The sequence below is a fragment of the Elephas maximus genome, chromosome 9 (genome assembly GCF_024166365.1).
Source record: "Elephas maximus indicus isolate mEleMax1 chromosome 9, mEleMax1 primary haplotype, whole genome shotgun sequence".
Taxonomy (NCBI): Eukaryota; Metazoa; Chordata; class Mammalia; order Proboscidea; family Elephantidae; genus Elephas; species Elephas maximus.
In genome coordinates, this window is record NC_064827.1 from 51335537 (window position 1) to 51357349 (window position 21813).

Below are 21813 nucleotides of genomic sequence, written 5' to 3' on the forward strand. Positions count from 1 at the left end.
TCTTGGTCTATGTTCAAGTTTCTCATGAGCACAGTTAAGTGTTCTGGAATTCCCATTCTTCTCAATGTCATTCATAATTTGTTATGATCCACACAGTCGAATGCCTTTGCATAGTTAATAAAACACAAGTGAACATCTTTTTTGTATTCTCTGCTTTTGGCTAAGATCCATCTGACCAAAACCAAAATCAAACCCAGTGCCGCTAAGTCGATTCCGACTCATAGTGACCCTATAGGACAGAGTAGAACTGCCCTATAGAGTTTCCAAGGAAGCACCTAGCAGATTCGAACTGCTGACCCTTTGGTTAGCAGCCGTAGCACTTAACCACTACGCCACCAGGGTCAGCAATAATATCCCTGGTTCCACATCCTCTTCTGAATCCAGCTTGAATTTCTGGCAGTTCCCTGTCGATATACTGCTATAACCACTTTTGAATGATCTTCAGCAAACTTTCACTTGTGTGTGATATTAATGATATTTTTCAATAATTTCCACATTCTGTTGGATCAAATTTCTTTGGAATGGGCACAAATATGGATCTCTTTCAGTCCAAATTCCTTCACGTAGACAAGTGAGCACCTCCAGTGCTGCATCCGTTTGTTGAAACATCTCCATTAGTATTCTGTCAGTTCCTGAAGCCTTGTTTTTCCCCAATGCCTCAGTGCAGCTTGGACTTCTTCCTTCAATACCATTGGTTCTTGATCATATGCTACCTCCTGAAATGGCTGAATGTCGACCAATTTTTTTTTTTTTTGGTACAGTGACTGCTTTTGATGCTTCTTGTGTCATTCGATATTTTGCCGACAGAATCCTTCAATATTGCAAATTGAGGCTTAATTTTTTTTCTTCTGTTCTTTCAGCTTGAGAAATACTGAGCATGTTCTTCCCTTTTGGTTTTCTAACTCCAGGTCTCTGCATATTTCATTATAATATTTTATATGTCTTCTCGAGCTGCCCTTTGAAATCTTCTGTTCAGCTCTTTTACTTCATCACTTCTTCCATTTGCTTTAGCTACTCTGTTCAAGTGCAAGTTTCAGAGTCTCATCTGACATTTATTTTGGTCTTTTCTTTCTTTCCTGTCTTTTTAATGACCTTTCACTTCTTCAAGTATGACATCCTTGATGTCATTCCACAACTGGTCTGGTCTTTAGTCACTAATGTTCACTGTGTCAAATCTATTTTTGAGATGGTCTCCAAATTCAGGTGCGATATACTCAAGGTCCTACTTTGGCTCTCATGAGCTTGGTCTAATTTTCTTCATCTTGAACTTGAACTTACATATGAATAATTGATGGTCTGTTCCATAGTCGGCCACTGGCCTTGTTTTGACTGATGATATTGGGCTTCTTCATTGTCTCCTTCCACAGATGCAGTCGATTTGATTCCTGTGTTTCACATCCAGTGAGGTCCAGGTGTACAGTCACTGTTTATGTTGTTGAAAAAAGGTATTTGCAATGGATGAGTCATTGCTCTTGCAAAATTCTATCATGCAATCTCCAGTGTAGTTTCTATCACCAAGGCCATATTTTCCAACTACCGATCCTTTTTCTTTGTTTCCAACTTTTGCATTCCAATCACCAGTAATTATCACTGTACCTTAATTGCATGTTTGATCAATTTCAGACTGCAGAATTTGGTAAAAATCTTCAGTTCCCTCATCTTTGGCCTTACCTTAGTGGTTGGTGTGTAAACTTTTGAATAATAGTCATATTAACTGGCCTTCCTTTTAGGTGTATGGATATTATTGTATCACTGATAGCATTGTTTTTCATGATGGATGTTGAAATGTTCTTTTTGATGATGAATGAGTCGCCATTTCTCTTCTATTTGTCATTTCAGGCATAGTAGGCCATATGATTGTCTGATTCAAAATGGCCAATACCAGTCCATTTCAGCTCACTTATGCCTAGGATATTGATGTTTATGCATTCCATTTCATTTTTGATGACTTCCAATTTTCCTAGATTCATACGTTGTGCATTCCACATTCAGATTATTAATGAATGTTGGCAACTGTTTCTTCTCATTTTGCACCATGCCACCTCAGCAAATGAAGGTCCTGAAAGCTTGAATCCATCCACATCATTAAGGTTGACTCTACTTTGAGAAGGCAGCTCTTTCCCAGCCATCTTTTGGGTGCCTTCCAATCTGAGGGGCTCATCTTCTGGCACTATATCAGACAATGAAACACTGTTATTCATAAGGTTTTCACTGGGCAATTTTCTCTGAGAAGACTACCAGGTCCTTCTTCTTTAGGCTGGAAACTCTGCTGAAACCTGTCCACCAAAGGTGACCCTGTTGGTATTTGAAATACCAGTGGCAAAGCTTCCAGTAGGACAGCAACACGGAAGCCAGTACAGTACAACAAACTGACAGACAAAATCTCCAGACAGCTGGGGATTAGCTATGGACAAATCTCAGGCACATATGGTCTCACTTAATTCTTCACTAGGTCACTTGAAGCCACCAGCTCACTTAGTCAGCGTTTTAATTGTAAGTGACCACTCAAAAAATTTCTTTGCTTGCAGATTTTAGTTTGCTAAATGTTAATATTTCTTAAGTTTCTTTAAAACATTTTATTTCATTGTTCATTGACATTGCAATATATATTCATTGTTATGTGCAGGGAAAACTTGGTTTGTATTTGATACTGTACCCTGCATGCATGGTGTTTTAAATGCTTTATATTACATAGAAATCCTGGGTGGAATGATACATATAATAATCCATACATTGTGCCTTAAATTTTAAAAGCTATAGGTGTTTAAGAGTGTCTTGGTAATATTTAAGAAACTGCGTAGGAATTTTTGATAAGGTGAGAATGTTTAATTATTTTTTCCATTTAAAACAGTGGAATGAGCTCCCACATCTGAAAATTCATTAGCCAACACATTTCCAGGATAAGTCTAATGTCAGATAAAGAGAGATGTCTGTATTATCACATGTTCTGTTGTGGTTTCTGCCAGCCCAAATCATCAGTGCTTCCAGTGATATACAGAGGCCAAGGCCACCAGTTTTGTTGCTACTCAAACCCTGCTTTGCATCTTTCTCAGATGTGGACCCTTGAAACATCAGATAGCTAGCTAGGTAGCTGACCAGTTCTCAAGCCTCCAGCAAGAAATACAGTTAATGTATTTTACTCATCATTTGTCTTTGATATTACTAGTCAAGTCCTATGCAACTAATCCTCCTTTGCCCCCAATCTACACTTCCCAAACACACACCAGTCCAAAAACAAAGGGAAGAAAATATATCAAAGAAAATGGAGTAATCAGTGGTGTCCAAACTGCTGATGCATTGAATAAGGTGAAAACTAACCACTAGATTTTGGAATGGGGGAGACACTGATGACTTTGACAAGAGTTTTTTGGTAATGGTAATGGTAATAGGTGGAGACAAAAGCCTGATTGGAGTGAGTCCAAAAGAAAATGGAAGGAGAGTTATTGGAAGAAGAGTATAGACAACTCTTTAGAGGACCAGAGAAATTAGATGGTCTTTGTCACTTCTGAACTGGACGGAATGAGTGGGGCCCAGGCCAAGGCTGTGGTCATGGTAGTGTGCACTGGGGTAACAGGAGAGGTAAGCCTGGCTAACAAGACACGGCAGATTCATATGCTTATTTGTGGGGAGGGGTAGAAGATGTATACCTACACGAGGCGTGGGCTCCAGCCTGAAAGGTCACATTTAACAGAAGAAACAAAAGAAGAGGTGATTTACAAAATCCAGGGAGACACTGCATGAGCTGAAGTTAATGGTGCCCACGCATATGGAAGGGCAAAAGGAATCAGGGTCTGTTCAAACTTGCCATCACTTTCCAGGTCCTGGGGGTTGGGACACCTCTACCTTCTCCAACCTGGAAAGTGTTCACAGGCTCATCAACATGGCCATTGCTCACATTGCTGAGGTAAGGGAGCCTCTCTCTCTTCCTGGTGCTTCCGGAGCCCCGACTCCTCCTGGGCGGGAGCCCCGACTCCTCCCGGGCTTGAGCAACCATCTTTTAGGCCTGGCACTAGTACTTAATCTGCTACATTAGCTCCATGGTGAAGTCTTTTGAAAATTTTAATTTATTATCAAGACAACTTAAACTCTGAGAAAAATATTTTTAAAAGATTAAAATTGAGGTGATTGTTTATAATCCTTTTACTATAAAAACTATTTTAATTTTTCATTTTCTTTTCTGAGCTATAATCATAGGCATATAGATCTTTTAGAGTTGTAAACAAAGGATATAACAATTATGCATTGTACTTTAAAAAAAAACTTGAATATTATTTTCTAAAAATTTCTGGGTTTAGGCAACCTGTTGCTATCGACTCCGACTCATAGTGACCCTATAGGACAGAGTAGAACTGCTCCATAGAGTTTTCAAGGAGCACATGGTAGATCTGAACTGCTGACCTTTTGGTTAGCAGCTGTAGCTCTTAACCACTACGCCACCAGGGTTTCCCTAGTCATTTTATCTATTAATTTTAATGGCTTTATAGTCTCACCTATTATTTTCTCATAATTGACTTAACTACTCTCAAACTGTCATATGTTTTGTTTCTAATATTATTTATCATAAATATTAAAAATATTGCAATAAAAATATTTTGTGTATAATTTTTTAAAAATTATTTTTTATTCTTTCTTTGAGATATATATTGCATTGGTGACGTTACCAGGTCAGAGGATATAAGTGTTTTCATGACACTTGTTATGTGGAGTGGCCCTTAATAAGGTCTGAAACTATTCCCAGTGCAACCAAAGATGCCCCAATACACAGGCTACTCACATCCTTGCCAACACTTGGTTTTATAATGAATCATTTTCTCCTGTTTAAATATCCTAATTTATATTTATCGAATTAGTGAGGCTAAATATTTTCCCATGTTCACTTTTTCTTTCTTGTTGGTGCAAATCATATATTTTTATCTTTTCCCCAATTATTCATTTCAGACACTGCAAGGCTTTTTATCGAAAAAGCGATTAACCCTTTTCCTCCATTTTAAATTTTATTATTTTTGTTGTTATATTTTATTATATGGAAGTTTGAAATGTTATTTGATTGCCTTTGTTTTGATTTTTGTAAACTCTTCTATTGCATCTAAAAATTGCATCTAGTTGTTAGAAAATATCAGTTGTCGGGATAAGTATTTTGTGACTAGCTGCTGTATTTTTGGAAAATGGTGACTACTTCAGTCCACCTTGAGCTTTTTAAGCATTTATGCTAAAGAGTGCAACTATATACATTTCTCTTCATTGGGGCTTTTAATTTTATGCTGTTTCTTCAGGGGAACCTTAGCCAACAACATGGCTGCTCCCATCCTGGGGTTGCCTGTGTTCTTGTCCACTAATTTTTATATAAAATCCTCAGATTTTTTCAATATTGGCAAACAAAAAACCATTCCGAGAACCAAAAAACAAACAAACAAAAATAAACCCATTGCCATGAGGTAGATTCTCTGAATCACGATGACCTCGATGTGTTACAGAGTAGAATTGTTCCATAGGATTTTCTTGGCTGTAATCTTTACAACAGCAGATTGCCAGGTCCTCCTTCTGTAGTGCCGCTGGGTGGGGGGGGGCGGGTGTAGTTCAAACTGCCAACCTTAGGTTAGCAGTCGAGCGCAAACTGTCTGCGTCACTCAGGAACTCCATATTGTGAGAACAAACACCATGTAGAACCAACAACAAAAAAATTGATATTTGTGGGCCAGATTTAGCCTACGAGCTGTCAGATTGTGTCCTCTGATCTACACAGCTTTATTGCTGCCACATTGTTCCTTAGGAGCCCTGGTGGTGCAGTGGTTAAGCGCTCGACTGCTAACCAAAAGGTTGGTAGTTCAAACCCACCAGCCACTCCGTGGGAGAAAGATGTGGCAGTCTGCTTCTGTAAAGATTTACAGCCTTGGAAACCCTATGGGGCAGCTCTGCTCTGTCCTATAGGGTCACTATGAGTCGAAATAAACTCCATGGCAACAGGTTTGGTTTTTTTTTGTTTATTATCAGTTTAATCTAAATAGTCACCTATTTCTCAAGATGAGATGAAAGTGGAAGATTTAAAACTGTCTTACCTAATATATCTGGGTTTTTTTTTTTTTTTGCAATGCATATAATCAATGAGGTGGGGGCTTTGCTTTTATCTTCTGTTTGCTCCTTGACAAAAAACTTCATCTCTTTAAGCCTCAATTTCCTCTTTTGTGAAAATTGAGGCTCAATTTGATTATAGTACTAAGACTACCAGAAATAATTTGAGGCATGTAAGTATAAAACCAAAACCAAACCCGGTGCTGTCGAGTCAATTCCGACTCATAGTGACCCCATAGCGACCCTATAGGACAGAGTAGAACTGCCCCATAGAGTTTCCAAGGAGCGCCTGGCGGATTCGAACTGCTGACCCTTTGGTTAGCAGCTGTAGCATTTAACCACTATGCAACCAGGGTTTCCCAAGTATGAAAAAAAGTATAGGAAGCATAAAAATAGAAAGCAATGCAGTGAGATAGAAAAAAGCTCAGGGTTCGGGGTCAGAAGGTCTGGTTCAAGTCCTTGCTTTGCTACTTAACCACGTGGTTGACCTTGGAGAAGATTTTAGATTTCTCTACAGCATCATCTGTAAAACTGAGGTGATGGCGCCCATCTCACAATATTATTGTGGTGATTAAATGACATAACAAATATAAGTACCTAGCACACAACAATTGTTCAATAAATGTTGATTGTTACCGTTACCCCAAAGAGCTGTGCAGGATTAGATTTGTTGGCACCTAGCAATTAATTGAGAGAAAAAATCAAACATTTTAACTTGTAAGTGAATATAACTCTTTTTCCCAAATATCCATACAATCAGATTTGTCTAGTGCCAAAGCCAAAAACAACCTCTCAGTTCAAGGTCTATGTCACAAAGCCTTGGATAGCTATATTAGGTAGACTTCAAATGAGCAATTAGCGTGGCACTCCAGAAGCTGAAATACTTTTCCCCTCGTGTCAAATTTGAGCATGTAATTCAACCTGTCTCAAACTCTTGGTCAAAATTTCAAATTGTCCATATTTTAGAATGCATATAAATAATATTTCTCTTTAAGAAGCCCTCTTGGCTGCCATCACACATGCTCACTTTCCTTGTGGAGCCTTATTAAGTTTCCTCCAAAAGGTCAAATAGGTTGGCTAGAATGAGAGACTTTTTTAAACTTTCTCCAGTTCCCAAGTCAAGAAGCCTATTGTCCCCTTTGAAAATGAGGTGTGGGGAAGACCCTGACATTGTTCCCATTGTTCCCTCTCTGGGCTGGGACCACACAAATGTTCAACCAGCTTCAGAGTGAGCTTGGCTAAATACTAAGGGCGCATAAGGAACCTGTAGGCCTCCTGTCTTTACTTGTTGATCTTGCAGGAGTGGAAGAAAGAAGAGAAGGGAATTAGTAAAATGAATCTATTGTGTTCTAGGCACGTTACATATTTTTTTGAATCACCAAAATAACCCTGTGATGTAAGAATTATTCTCATTTTAATTTGAATACATAGGTTAAGGAAGTTGCTCATGCTCACATAGCTAATAAGAAGTGGAACTGTGATAAAAACCCAGGTGTGACAGACTCCAAACCAGGCGTGTCTACATTACCCTGCACTGGGGTTATGGTTCATATCACTCCAGTGTTGGGAGTGTTTACTGATCATTAATATGTATTTTAGGAATTGATGTGAATTAAAGGGTCAGGGGTTCCTATTCTTTGTTGTTCCTAAGTGATCAGTTATATAAACAATGTGGTAGGGTGCCTTGCTAGAGGGGTTCCCTGCCAGTGATTACGTTTGTGGACTCCTTTTCCTTAAAAAAAAAAAAAAAATCTAGACTGGTTGCTAGCTTCTTCAAAGCATAAGGATAATAAATCCCCTGGAAATAAATCTTCTTTATCTTGAGAAAAATCACTTGGCTACCTGGGGCAAGTACATTTCATGGTCCTTTTGTTTGGAGAGCCTCCAGCACCTTAGGGGGAGGAGTAGTCCATTGTGAGAAAGAATTGGTGGGAAGTGGCAGATGCTAGAACTAGTCCTGGCCTGGCTCTTTTGAAGCCAGCTTGTGTCGTGAGAACTGACAGTATATGAGATACAGGAGACCTCAGAGAGCTGATAATATCTGGGGTACAGGCAGTGGTGTACTTACTGGGCGACCGACTCTCCAAGAACAAATGATGTAATACTCCCACCATGGCCAATTTCAAGCTATACGCAGGATGTCACTGAATGCAGATGGGTTGGTATGAGCACACTTTGGCTCTTGCCCAAGGGCAACAGGCTCCAGCACACCCCTGGATGCAGGCCGATTAGAGTGTGAGGACTCTGGGCTGAATGTTACTCTGGGGAAAAGGCTTCCTGGGATAAGAAAGCTCTCAGCTTCCCTCCTAGTCCCCAGATCTGATCTTCAGAACTAGGTTAACTAGTACAGACGGCACTCACCTCTGCTGTGGAGACTTGTTGCCCATCTCGGCACCTTGGAGTACCAGGGGCACCTTCCACTTGGGCATCTTGGGGAGTGCCCACTGCAGCCTGCATATTCATTGCCTCTGCACTGTGGAAAGCCTGGATGTCCCATTCCTTCCACCCTGGGATGGGGCTTGAGCGTTGGAGATGAGGGAGATTTTCTGGAAGGTCCCTGCCCTGAAAGCCCCTTAAATGAATTTAATACTAGTGTGGGCAGCCAACCCTGAAAACCCACTTGGGCTGCTGCTGACACTTGGGCTGGGTATGTCTTATAGAGCCCTGAGGCCACTTCCTCTTCAGGAGCTCACGCAGTGATACAGGAGGACCCCAACTGGACTCCTATTCCTCAAGACCTTTAAAATGGTCAGGGATTTCTGGATGCATCACAGGAGTGGGCTGGGAAAGGGAAAGATGGGCTTTTGCTACCCAGAGAGAGGTGATTAAAAGGTGCTCAGCAAGGAGAACGATGCTTAGCTCAGTATTGCTGGTACTAGAGCAATCGGCATAAATAAAATTATAGACTATACAGCAGGAATCCCTGCGTGGGGTAAACAGTTAACGCACTCAGCTGCTAACTGAAGGGTTGGCGGTTCAGTCCACCCAGAGGCACCTTGGAAGAAAGGCCTGCAATCTACTTCCGAAAAATCAGTCATCGAAATCCCGGTGCAGCACACTTCTACTCTGCTGCATGTGGGGTTGCCATAACTCAAAATCAATTCGATGGCAACTTGCTTTTTAAAAACATTGTAAGGCAAACTACAGATGTTAACAATACTTTATCGATTTGTCAAAAGACACCTGAACATCCCAAGAAAACGTAACAGTTGCCTTAAATCGTACAATTTTCTCCCATATATAAAACTGAGAAATAAAAGCAAAGATGTGTATTTTCACATTTTGAACTTTTTAAGTTCCTTCTGACTCTTTGTAGTTTGGTCTTGGAATCAAACCAAAGAAAAAACATTTTCTTTTTCCACCACGCTCCTTTCCTCTTGTTCCCACTCCACTCCCCTTCCCCCGCCCCCATTCCCAACTCTGGGTGTTGCCTGAATCTTGAGAGAGAAAAAAAAAGGCTTTAATAACACTGAGTCCGTTATAAGGCTCATGTTAGAAAACCGACTTTGCAAAGAGAAATAAAAAACACTTCCTTGATAAATCAGAGAGACGGTGCTGGGCGGCTTCAGCAAATCTTGAGAGAGACTGAGAAGAGAGCTGAAGTGGATGAGTGGAGCACTTCGAGAAAAAGGTCACACAATTAGCACCAGCTTCTTGTGGATCTCCAGGCCCCGGACCACAGCAGAGAACTCCTCGAAGGATATTTTCCCGTCGCCATCCCTGTCCAGGATGATGATGGTTTTGTCCACAAGCTGCTGTAACTGCCAGTCTTTCAGGTTGCTCCCCACCATCATCCTCAACACCTGGAAGAGCTCGCCGTTGGAAATGTAGCCGTCTTTATCCATGTCGTAGATGTTGAAAGCAAACCTCAATTTCTGCTCCTCGTTTCCTTTGACACTGAATTGGGAAGCCCCCACGATGAATTCCTTGAAGTCCACTTCGCCACTCCCGTCGGTGTCGAAGATGTCGATCACTCGCCGCAGCAAGGGGTTGTACCGCAGCTCGGGCATGGACAGGAACTCCTCCACGCTCAGCGAGCCCGACTTGTCCAAGTCCAGCTTTTTGAAGCGCTTTCCCAGCCTTTTAATTTCTTCCTGGTCAAAGTGGGAGCACATCTCCGCGGGGTAACTCGCCTCGTTTCCCATCGGAGATCAACGCTGGGCTGCGGGAGTGGGCTCGCAGGGTCGCCCGAGGGAGCAAGGCGGTGGGGGCAGCAGGGGCTCGCGCCAGGACGGTTGGGACCCGGGCTCTCAGAGCCAAAAGTGGGCGCTGGGAGGGCGGCGGGACAGCGGGGACACAGAGGTGGGGGTGCGGGAAGGGAGAGGGGAGGGGAGGGAGCCGCGCTAGGAGGGAGGGGAAAGCTGGATGCTGGGGAGGGGGAGTGGAGACTCAGGGAAGGGCGGGGCTGGAGCTGGGGGTCCCCAGGACAGGGAAAGGCGAGATGCGCCACCCCTCCTTTCTTAATTCTCCATTATAATCTCTATTCCTCTCGCAATTATTGTATCTTCTCACTTTTTTTTTCCTTAGGAAGTAAACCCCAGGGGGCAGGGGCTGCATTTATATTACTCACCACATTATCCCCAGCACAGTGCCTGGCATACCCAAACCAAAATCAACTCTTGGCCACCCCATGTGCTATAGAGCAGAACTGCACCATAGGATTTTCCTGGCTCTACAGGGTTTTCTTGGCCGTAATCTTTACCCAGAGTCCCTGGGTGGTGCAAATGGTTGGCAGTTTGAACCCACCCAGAAGTGGCTCTGGAGACAGACTGGATGGCAACAACAACAATCTTAATGGAAGCAGATCGCCAGGCCTTTTTTCCGTTGTGCTGCTGGGTGGGTTTGAATTGCCAACCTTTAGGTTAGTAGTCTAGGGCAAACCGTTTGGGCTACTGACATTCAGTGCATTCTTTAGTAAATATTGAATGGCTGACAGAACTGCAATCAAGGGCTACGTATGCTTACTTCACAAGCCTATTGTTAAGGATTGAATAGTCAGATTTTATATAGATCACACATAGACATCATTCTGGTACAGGGGTCACTGACCTTTTTCAGAACATGGGGTTCAGGGTTTTTTAAGAGATTGCCTAGATATCACACAGAATTTCTTACATAGCTCACCTACAGGCACTAATATATTCCTGAAGAATACACATGACACAGACAGGGGCATCCATCAAGAAGACACAGGTCTGGAGAGCGTGGCCTCTGTCACCATGTTACTTTGAATCCATCATTTCGTGCTCAATCCATATTGTTGTTGGGCCGGTGCCTGGCAGCTCCCCGGGCAGAACACTTTGAGAACAACCACTGTGTGCTCAGAGAGGCTTTCTGTATGTGTTGAGAGTGACGGTGCCACATTTTTCCACTTTGCTTCAGTCAGACTTGCTCTTTTTTTGTTGAAGATTAATTGCAAATATTCCCTCATATTCCATCTTCCTTCAGGAGCACATCAAGTACTCCAAATGCATGAAAAGTAAATTTGGTTCAAAAGAAATTCAGTTCAAAGGGACTTGGGGTGAACCCCAGTCCACTAGAATATCAAACTAAAGGAGGTAAGCACTACCTCACTTTAAAAAATGTTGGTAAGTTCTCAGTTCTTTAGTTCAGTCAAAAGATCAATCTAAAGGTAACCTCATTGAAACTGGCACAACTAAGCCAACTGGATGGATATCTTATCATTAGGTATAGCCATTTTCCTCTATAAACAAATGACAATTTGTTGATTTTCTTTTAAAGCCCATCATGGGTATTACATATATAATCCCTTTCCCCAACCAGACTGTGATATTTATCTGGAAATAAGCTTTGCCTTACTTATTTGCTCGTTTTCCAGCTATTTGGAAAATAAACACGGTCCATTTTGGGTATAAACTCTTTGACTTTGGCATGCTAAAGGCACCACCTTAAACTGCATTGCAAGATGCCTGAAATCAGTGCAGGTCTCCCAGTGCCTCCAACTGCTCTGATCTATGTCTTTGCTGGAGCTCAAAGGCTACTCCTGACTCTGGGGACTGCAATTCTGGGAAGTCAGAAACTTCAGTTCAGCCTGCTGTTCTCTGGGCATGCAGGGTGGCTTCGAGTCTTTGGGATTGTGTTATTGTCCCAATCTCATGTCTTTGACCACTGTATAGTCCAGATTCTTGGCTGACATTATAATCTCTATTCCTCTCACAATTATTTTCTTTATCTTCTCACTTCTGCTGAGGTCCCTTAAATTTAGTCAATGAACGAGTCACAGAAATTGATGGAGTGAAAGGCCTCTACTAGCTCATTCACCTCTGTCAGGTTCACCATCTTATTTACCAATATATCCTTTCACCTTTGAATACACAGAATCAGTATCTCACTTGCAGGTACTATACTGAGTTTTTACAAACTGTGGGTTGCAACACATTAATGGGTTGTAAAGTAGGTTTAGTGGGTTATAGCCAACATTGGAAAAATAGAATAAAATATAATTAAACAGAAAATATCATCAGTAAGAAGAAGTGCTCTGGAAGTGCCTTGGTGGCACAGTGGTTAAACACTAGGCTACAAACCAAAAGGTCTGCTTCCATAAAGATTACAGCCTTGGAAACCCTATGGTGCAGTTCTGCTCTGTCCTATAGGGTTGCTATGAGTCAGAATCGACTTGATGGCAATGGGTTTGGCTTTTGGTTATACATATATATATATAAACTTCCCATTGTAGATTTGAAGAATGCTGCAACGGACCTCATGGGCTCTTCTGGGCACTCTTCCAGGATCCTCACTAACTTTCTCCTGAGCAACTCCTTGGTGGTTTTAGATGAAAGGAGCCACCAGTGAGGAAACTCTTAGAAAGGCGTATTCCTTTGCACAAGTGTATTATTAGGAGGCAACAAGAGGGTAGTGAAGAAAGCACAGGAGTTAAATAAACTGGTTCCAGTCCCAGCTTGGTCCCTTATTAGCTGTGAGTCCTTAGAGAAACAATTACTGTCCCAGCCTAGTGCTTTTACCTGTAAAATGGTGATAATAATTATGCCTGCCTCATCCACTGCACTTATTGTGAGAGTCAGCTGAGTTAGTGTACATAGAAATGCTATGTAAGAGGAGAAGTCTTATCACAAGAGTTAACTAATTTAATGGTTGAACAGACAATACTGGAAAGATGGTACCACCTCAATGAAATAATTCCAAGCATGTAACCAGAATAGCTTTACTGCTGCGTTGTTGAGAATGTAAAGTTATGCTGGATCTGGAGTTCAGTTCCCTATTGTCCTACATTTCATAAACTTTGTAGTTCAGCAGTATTATGGGACTCAGTGCCATTGTTTTGATTTTCTCCAGCCATTATTCTTAGTCATTTCCACAGAAAATGTTACTTGTTACTCTTTCCTTTCCTTTGGCCTTTCCTTTGGGTATTTATCACTGTGGATGGATGTGGACTGTTGTAAGTTCACTGCTGTAAGTAAATTAAAAGGGTTGACTGACTGTTTTAGAAGACACCAGGAACCTGACAGCACTTCTGTTTCAGCAAGTCATTTTTTTTTTCCTCAAGAATTTTTAGATAAAGAACTATCAGAAGGTCATGTGAAAAAATAATTGACACTGGAAAAGAAAACCAACAAAAAATGGAAGTGAGCCTCATCTTCCAAGAAGCCAGAAGAGTGGGTTTCTAAGCAATGTCACACAGCCATTTGGGAAGCTTCATAGGTGGTCCTTGACTGTTCGCTGGAAGTTCTCCCCTTTCCCGGGTGTTGCCTGTCACCATATCTAACATCTGTCTGTATTGAAGTTAGTGATGGTGTAGACCATGGAACCACATAGCCCTGAGTTTAATATCTTTTCCGAGCTTCAGATTTCTCATCTGTGAAGCAAAGATAATGTCATGGTGTCCTAAGTTATTGTGGGTTTAAGTGAGATAACGTATACAGGCGTCTAAAATAGCTTAGCACAGAGTAGGTGCTCAATATATTTTGGTACCTGTTTCCCTTCTTTCTCTTTCCAATTCTTTTTTTTTTATTAACTTTTATTAAGCTTCAAGTGAACGTTTACAAATCCAATCAGTCTGTCACATATACGTTTACATACATCTTACTCCGTACTCCCACCTGCTCTTCCCCTATTGAGTCAGCCCTTTCAGTCTCTCCTTTCGTGACAATTTTGCCAGCTTCCCTCTCTCTCTATCCTCCCATCCCCCCTCCAGACAAGAGCTGCCAACACACTCTCAAGTGTCCACCTGACATAATTAGCTCACTCTTCATCACCATCTCTCTCCCACCCGCTGACCAGTCCCTTTCATGTCTGATGAGTTGTCTTCGGGGATGGTTCCTGTCCTGTGCCGACAGAAGGTCTGGGGAGCATGGCCGCCGGGATTCCTCTAGTCTCAGTCAGACCATTAAGTATGGTCTTTTTATGAGAATTTGGGGTCTGCATCTCGTTGATCTCCTGTTCCCTCAGGAGTTCTCTGTTGTGCTCCCTGTCAGGGCAGTCATCGATTGTGGCCAGGCACCATCTAGTTCTTCTGGTCTCAGGATGATGTAGGTCTCTGGTTCATGTGGCCCTTTCTGTCTCTTGGACTCCTAGTTGTCGAGTGACCTTGGTGTTCTTCCTTTCCCTTTGCTCCAGGTCGGTTGAGACCAATTGATGCATCTTAGATGGCCGCTTGTTAGCATTTAAGACCCCAGACACCATATTTCAAAGTGGGATGTAGAATGTTTTCATAATAGAATTATTTTGCCAATTGACTTAGAAGTCCCCTCAAACTATGTTCCCCAGACCCCCGCTCCTGCTCCGCTGACCTTTGAAGCATTCATTTTATCCCGGAAACTTCTTTGCTTTTGGTCCAGTCCAATTGAGCTGACCTTCCATGTATTGAGTGTTGTCTTTCCCTTCACCCAAAGGAGTTCTTATCTACTGATTAATCAATAAAAAACCCTCTCCCTCCCTCCCTCCCCCCTTCGTAACCACAAAAGTGTGTGTTCTTCTCAGTTTTTACTATTTCTCAAGATCTTATAATAGTGGTCTTATACAATATTTGTCCTTTTGCCTCTGACTGATTTCGCTCAGCATAATGCCTTCCAGGTTCCTCCATGTTATGAAATGTTTCACAGATTCGTCACTGTTCTTTATCGATGCATAGTATTCCATTGTGTGAATATACCACAATTTATTTACCCATTCATCCGTTGACGGACACCTTGGTTGCTTCCAGCTTTTTGCTATTGTAAACAGAGCTGCAATAAACATGGGTATGCATATATCTGTTTGTGTGAAGGCTCTTGTATCTCTAAGGTATATTCCGAGGAGTGGGATTTCTGGGTTGTATGGTAGTTCTATTTCTAACTGTTAAAGATAACACCAGATAGATTTCCCAAGTGGTTGTACCATTTTACATTCCCACCAGCAGTGTATAAGAGTTCCAATCTCTCTGCAGCCTCTCCAACATTTATTATTTTGTGTTTTTTGGATTAATGCCAGCCTTGCTGGTGTGAGATGGAATCTCATCGTAGTTTTAATTTGCATTTCTCTAATGGCTAATGATCGAGAGCATTTTCTCATGTATCTGTTGGCTGCCTGAATATCTTCTTTAGTGAAATGTGTGTTCATATCCTTTGCCCACTTCTTGATTGGGTTGTTTGTCTTTTTGTGGTTGAGTTTTGACAGAATCATGTAGATTTTAGAGATCAGGCGCTGGTCTGAGATGTCATAGCTGAAAATTCTTTCCCAGTCTGTAGGTGGTCTTTTTACTCTTTTGGTGAAGTCTTTAGATGAGCATAGGTGTTTGATTTTTAGGAGCTCCCAGTTATCGGGTTTCTCTTCATCATTTTTGGTAATGTTTTGTATTCTGTTTATGCCTTGTATTAGGGCTCCTAGGGTTGTCCCTATTTTTTCTTCTATGATCTTTATCGTTTTAATCTTTATGTTTAGGTCTTTGATCCACTTGGAGTTAGTTTTTCTGCATGGTGTGAGATATGGGTCCTGTTTCATTCTTTTGCAAATGGATATCCAGTTATGCCAACACCATTTGTTAAAAAGACTATCTTTTCCCCGATTTACTGACACTGGTCCTTTGTCAAATATCAGCTGCTCATACGTGGATGGATTTATATCTGGGTTCTCAATTCTGTTCCTTTGGTCTATGTGCCTGTTGTTGTACCAGTACCAGGCTGTTTCGACTACTGTGGCTGTATAATAGGTTCTGAAATCAGGTAGAGTGAGGCCTCCCACTTTCTTCTTCTTTTTCAGTAACGCTTTGCTTATCCGGGGCTTCTTTCCCTTCCATATGAAATTGGTGATTTGTTTCTCTATCCCCTTAAAATATGACATTGGAATTTGGATCGGAAGTGCGTTATATGTATAGATGGCTTTTGGTAGAATAGACATTTTTACTATGTTAAGTCTTCCTATCCATGAGCAGGGTACGTTTTTCCACTTAAGTATGTCCTTTTGAATTTCTTGTAGTAGAGCGTTGTAGTTTTCTTTGTATAGGTCTTTTACATCCTTGGTAAGATTTATTCCTAAGTATTTTATCTTCTTGGGGGCTACTGTGAATGGTATTGATTTGGTTATTTCCTCTTCGGTGTTCTTTTTGTTGATGTAGAGGAATCCAAGTGATTTTTGTATGTTTATTTTATAACCTGAGACTCTGCCAAACTCTTCTATTAGTTTCAGTAGTTTTCTGGAGGATTCCTTAGGGTTTTCTGTGTATAAGATCATGTCATCTGCAAATAGTGATAACTTTACTTCCTCCTTGCCAATCCGGATACGCTTTATTTCTTTGTCTAGCCTAATTGCCCTGGCTAGGACTTCAAGTACGATGTTGAATAAGAACGGTGATAAAGGGCATCCTTGTCTGGTTCCCGTTCTCAAGGGAAATGCTTTCAGGTTCTCTCCATTTAGAGTGATATTGGCTGTTGGCTTTGCATAGATGCCCTTTATTATGTTGAGGAATTTTCCTTCAATTCCTATTTTGGTAAGAGTTTTTATCATAAATAGGTGTTGGACTTTGTCAAATGCCTTTTCAGCATCAATTGATAAGCTCATGTGGTTTTTATCTTTTGTTTTATTTATGTGATGGATTACATTAATGGTTTTTCTGATATTAAACCAGCCTTGCATACCTGGTATAAATCCCACTCGATCATGGTGAATTATTTTTTTGATGTGTTGTTGGATTCTATTGGCTAGAATTTTGTTGAGGATTTTTGCATCTACGTTCATGAGGGATATAGGTCTATAATTTTCTTTTTTGGTAATGTCTTTACCTGGTTTTGGTATCAGGGAGATGGTGGCTTCATAGAATGAGTTGGGTAGTATTCCGTCATTTTCTATGCTTTGAAATACCTTCAGTAGTAGTGGTGTTAACTCTTCTCTGAAAGTTTGGTAGAACTCTGCAGTGAAGCCGTCCGGGCCAGGGCTTTTTTTTGTTGGGAGTTTTTTGATTACCGTTTCAATCTCTTTTTTTGTTATGGGTCTATTTAGTTGTTCTACTTCTGAATGTGTTAGTTTAGGTAGGTAGTGTTTTTCCAAGAATTCATCCATTGCTTCTAGGTTTTCAAATTTGTTAAGAGTACAATTTTTTGTAGTAATCTGAAATGATTCTTTTAATTTCATTTGGTTCTGTTGTGATATGGTCCTTCTCGTTTCTTATTCGGGTAATTTGTTTCCTTTCCTGTATTTCTTTAGTCAGTCTAGCCAATGGTTTATCAATTTTGTTAATTTTTTCAAAGAACCAGCTTTTGGCTTTGTTAATTCTTTCAATTGTTTTTCTGTTCTCTAATTCATTTAGTTCAGCTCTAATTTTTATTATTTGTTTTCTTCTGGTGCCTGATGGGTTCTTTTGTTGCTCACTTTCTATTTGTTCAAGTTGTAGGGACAGTTCTCTGCTTTTGGCTCTTTCTTCTTTTTGTATGTGTGCATTTATCGATATAAATTGGCCTCTGAGCACTGCTTTTGCTGTGTCCCAGAGGTTTTGATAGGAAGTATTTCCATTCTCGTTGCATTCTATGAATTTCCTTATTCCCTCCTTGATGTCTTCTATAACCCAGTCTTTTTTCAGGAGGGTATTGTTCATTTTCCAAGTATTTGATTTCTTTTCCCTAGTTTTTCTGTTATTGATTTCTAGTTTTATTGGCTTGTTGTTCTGAGAAGATGCTTTGTAATATTTCTATGTTTTGGACTCTGCAGCGGTTTGTTTTATGACCTAATATGTGGTCTATTCTAGAGAATGTTCCATGTGCGCTAAAAAAAAAAGTATACTTTGCTGCAGTTGGGTGGAGAGTTCTGTATAAGTCAATGAGGTCAAGTTGGTTGATTGTTGTAAGTAGGTCTTCTGTGTCTCTATTGAGCTTCTTACTGGATGTCCTGTCCTTCTCCGAAAGTGGTGTGTTGAAGTCTCCTACTATAATTGTGGAGGTATCTATCTCACTTTCCAATTCTGTTAAAATTTGATTTATGTATCTTGCAGCCCTCTCATTGGGTGCATAAATATTTAATATGGTTATGTCTTCCTGATCAATTGTCCCTTTTATCATTATATAGTGTCCTTCTTTATCCTTTGTGGTGGATTTAAGTCTAAAGTCTATTTTGTCCGAAATTAATATTGCTACTCCTCTTCTTTTTTGCTTATTGTTTGCTTGATATATTTTTTTCCATCCTTTGAGTTTTAGTTTGTTTGTGTCTCTAAGTCTAAGGTGTGTCTCTTGTAGGCAGCATATAGATGGATCGTGTTTCTTTATCCAGTCCGTGACTCTCTGTCTCTTTATTGGTGCATTTAGTCCATTTACATTCAGCGTAATTATAGATAAATAAGTTTTTAGTGTTGTCATTTTGATGCCTTTTCATGTGTGTTGTTGGCAACTGCATTTTTCCACACACTTTTTTGTGCTGAGATGTTTTTCTTAGTAAATTGTGAGATTCTCATTTTCACAGTGTTTGACTTTATGTTAGTTGAGTCGTTACGTTTTTCTTGGCTTTTATCTTGAGTTATGGAGTTGTTATACCTTTTTGTGGTTACCTTATTATTTACCCCTATTTTTCTAAGTAAAAATCTAACTTGTATCATTCTATATTGCCTTGTATCACTCTCCATATGGCAGTTCAATGCCTCCTGTTTTTAGTCCCTCTTTTTGATTATTGTGATCTTTTACTTATTGACTTCCATGATTCCCTGTTATGTGTATTGTTATTTTTTTTTTAATTAATCTTAATTTGTTTGTTTTTGTGATTTCCCTATTTGAGTTGATATCAGGACATTCTGTTTTGTGACCTTGTATTGTGCTGGTATCTGATATTATTGGTTTTCTTACCAAACAATATCCTTTAGTATTTCTTGTAGCTTTGGTTTGGTTTTTGCAAATTCTCTAAACTTGTGTTTATCTGTAAGTATCTTAATTTCGCCTTCATATTTCACAGAGAGTTTTGCTGGACGTATGATCCTTGGCTGGCAGTTTTTCTCCTTCAGTGTTCTGTATATGTCGTCCCATTCCCTTCCTGCCTGCATGGTTTCTGCTGAGTAGTCTGAACTTATTCTTATTGATTCTCCCTTGAAGGAAACCTTTCTTTTCTCCCTGGCTGCTTTTAAAATTCTCTGTTTATCTTTGGTTTTGGCGAGTTTGATGATAATATGTCTTGGTGTTTTTCTTTTTGGATCAATCTTAAATGGGGTTCGATGAGCATCTTGGATAGATATCCTTTCGTCTTTCATGATGTCAGGGAAGTTTTGTGTCAGGAGTTCTTCAACTATTTTCTCTGTGTTTTCTGTCCCCCCTCCCTGTTCTGGGACTCCAATCACTCGCAAGTTATCCTTCTTGATAGAGTCCCACATGATTCTTAGGGTATCTTCATTTTTTTAAATTCTTTTATCTGATTTTTTTTCAGCTATGTTGGTGTCGATTCCCTGGTCCTCCAGATGTCCCAGTCTGCATTCTAATTGCTCGAGTCTGCTCCTCTGACTTCCTATTGCGTTGTCTAATTCTGTAATTTTATTGTTAATCTTTTGGATTTCTACATGCTGTCTCTCTACGGATTCTTGCAACTTATTAATTTTTCCACTATGTTCTTGAATAATCTTTTTGAGTTCTTCAACAGTTTTATCGGTGTGTTCCTTGGCTTTTTCTGCAGTTTGCCTTATTTCATTTGTGATGTCTTGAAGCATTCTGTAAATTAGTTTTTTATATTCTGTATCTGATAATTCCAGGATTGTATCTTCATTTGGGAAAGATTTTGATTCTTTTGTTTGGGGGGTTGGAGAAGCTGTCATGATCTGTTTCTTTATGTGGTTTGATATGGACTGCTGTCTCCGAGCCATCACTGGGAAACTAGTTTTTCCAGAAAATCCGCTAAAAAAAAAAATGCAGTCAGATCTCTATCAGAGTTCTCCCTCTGGCTCAGGTTATTCGAATGTTAATGAAGCCGCCTGGGGAGGGTGGGGGAGGGATCAGAGAGATAGGAGAGTAGCACCTCAGAATATAGCCAGAGTTGCTTGTCTTGCTTGGAATGTCTATTATATCTGAGATTTCCGCCAGGCACGTCGCCTATGTGTGCTGGCTGTGTGGAGATTGCCCCCGGGGGGTCTGGCCCACTGGAGTCACGGTCAGATCCTCCGCTGCCAGCCTGGGACGGTGCACTCCCGACTCCAAAATCAGTCGCTGCCTCCCGGGGACTCCCCGTCCCGCCTACCGCGTCGCCGCGTGCCCCCGCAAACCAGCTGGGCTCCCCCCCCGGGTCAGCTCAGGCGAGTGGAGCAGCTCCCCGCACCTGCGCCGCCACCACGCGTCCGGGCTGGGACGCCACTCTCCCTGCTCCAAGACCGGTCTCTGTCTCCTGGGGACTTCTCCCACCGGCTGCGTTGCCACGCCGCCGGCGCGAACCAGCTGGGCCCCCCCCGGGGTCCGTTCAGGGGGGTGGAGCTGCTCCCCGCTCCCGCTCCCCGCCAAAATCCCGGCGGGATGGCTCCCCGGCTGGGACGCTGCTCTCCCCGCTCCAAGACCAGTCACTGCCTCCTGGGGACTTCTCCCACCGGCTGCGCCGCCATGCCACCAGCAAGAACCGGCTGGGCCCCCCCCGGGGTCAGTTCTGGGCGATGGAGCTGGTTCCCGTGCTTATGCGGCACCCGCGCCCCGCCAAAATCCCGGTGGGACGGCTTCCCGGTTGGGACGCTGCTCTCCCCGCTCCAAGACCAGTCACTGCCTCCCGGGGACTTTTCCCACTGGCTGCGCCACCATGCCGCCCGCGCGAACCAGCTGGGTCCCCTCCCGGAATGAGTTCGGGGGCTAGGGCTAGGCCCCTTGTTTGTGCCATCTGCCCCCCTGGGCTTTGCCCCAAATCGGGTGCCGAAGGTCACCTGACTGGTACGCTGGCTCCAGGCTCTGAAAACAATCGCTGCCTCCCCGTATTTGTTCGTTCTCCGTCTCTAAATCTGTGTTTGTTGTTCAGGGTTCGTTGATTATTATGTATATGATAGATTCACTTGTTTTTCCGAGTCTTTGTTGCAAGAGGGATCCGCGGTAGCGTCCAACTAGTCCGCCATCTTGGCCCCGCCTCCTCTTTCCAATTCTTTTATTTGCTTTCTCCAAAGCAGAATTTTGACTCTGGCTATATGTGTTTTATCTTCTTTGGATGTGACAAACTTTGTTTCAGCTTTATATCCATTTAACAAACATATATTGAGCACCTACTATGTACCAGGAGCCCTGGTGGCACAGTGGTTAAGAACTTGGCTACTAACCAAAAGTTTGGCAGTTCACATCTACCAGCTGCTCCTTGGAAATCCTA

At 41.7% G+C, this 21813-nt stretch overlaps 2 protein-coding genes across 2 annotated transcripts in view; both read right to left on the minus strand.

The window, feature by feature from the left end:
* GRIN3A (glutamate ionotropic receptor NMDA type subunit 3A) overlaps positions 1-21813 on the minus strand; it is a 206772-nt gene that overhangs the window by 16336 nt on the left and 168623 nt on the right. The gene's annotated exons all lie outside the window — the stretch shown is intronic.
* PPP3R2 (protein phosphatase 3 regulatory subunit B, beta) lies at positions 9702-10356 on the minus strand. Its single transcript, XM_049896141.1, has one exon. It carries the CDS (start codon positions 10212-10214, stop codon positions 9702-9704), a length of 513 nt encoding a protein of 170 aa, XP_049752098.1. The 5' UTR covers positions 10215-10356.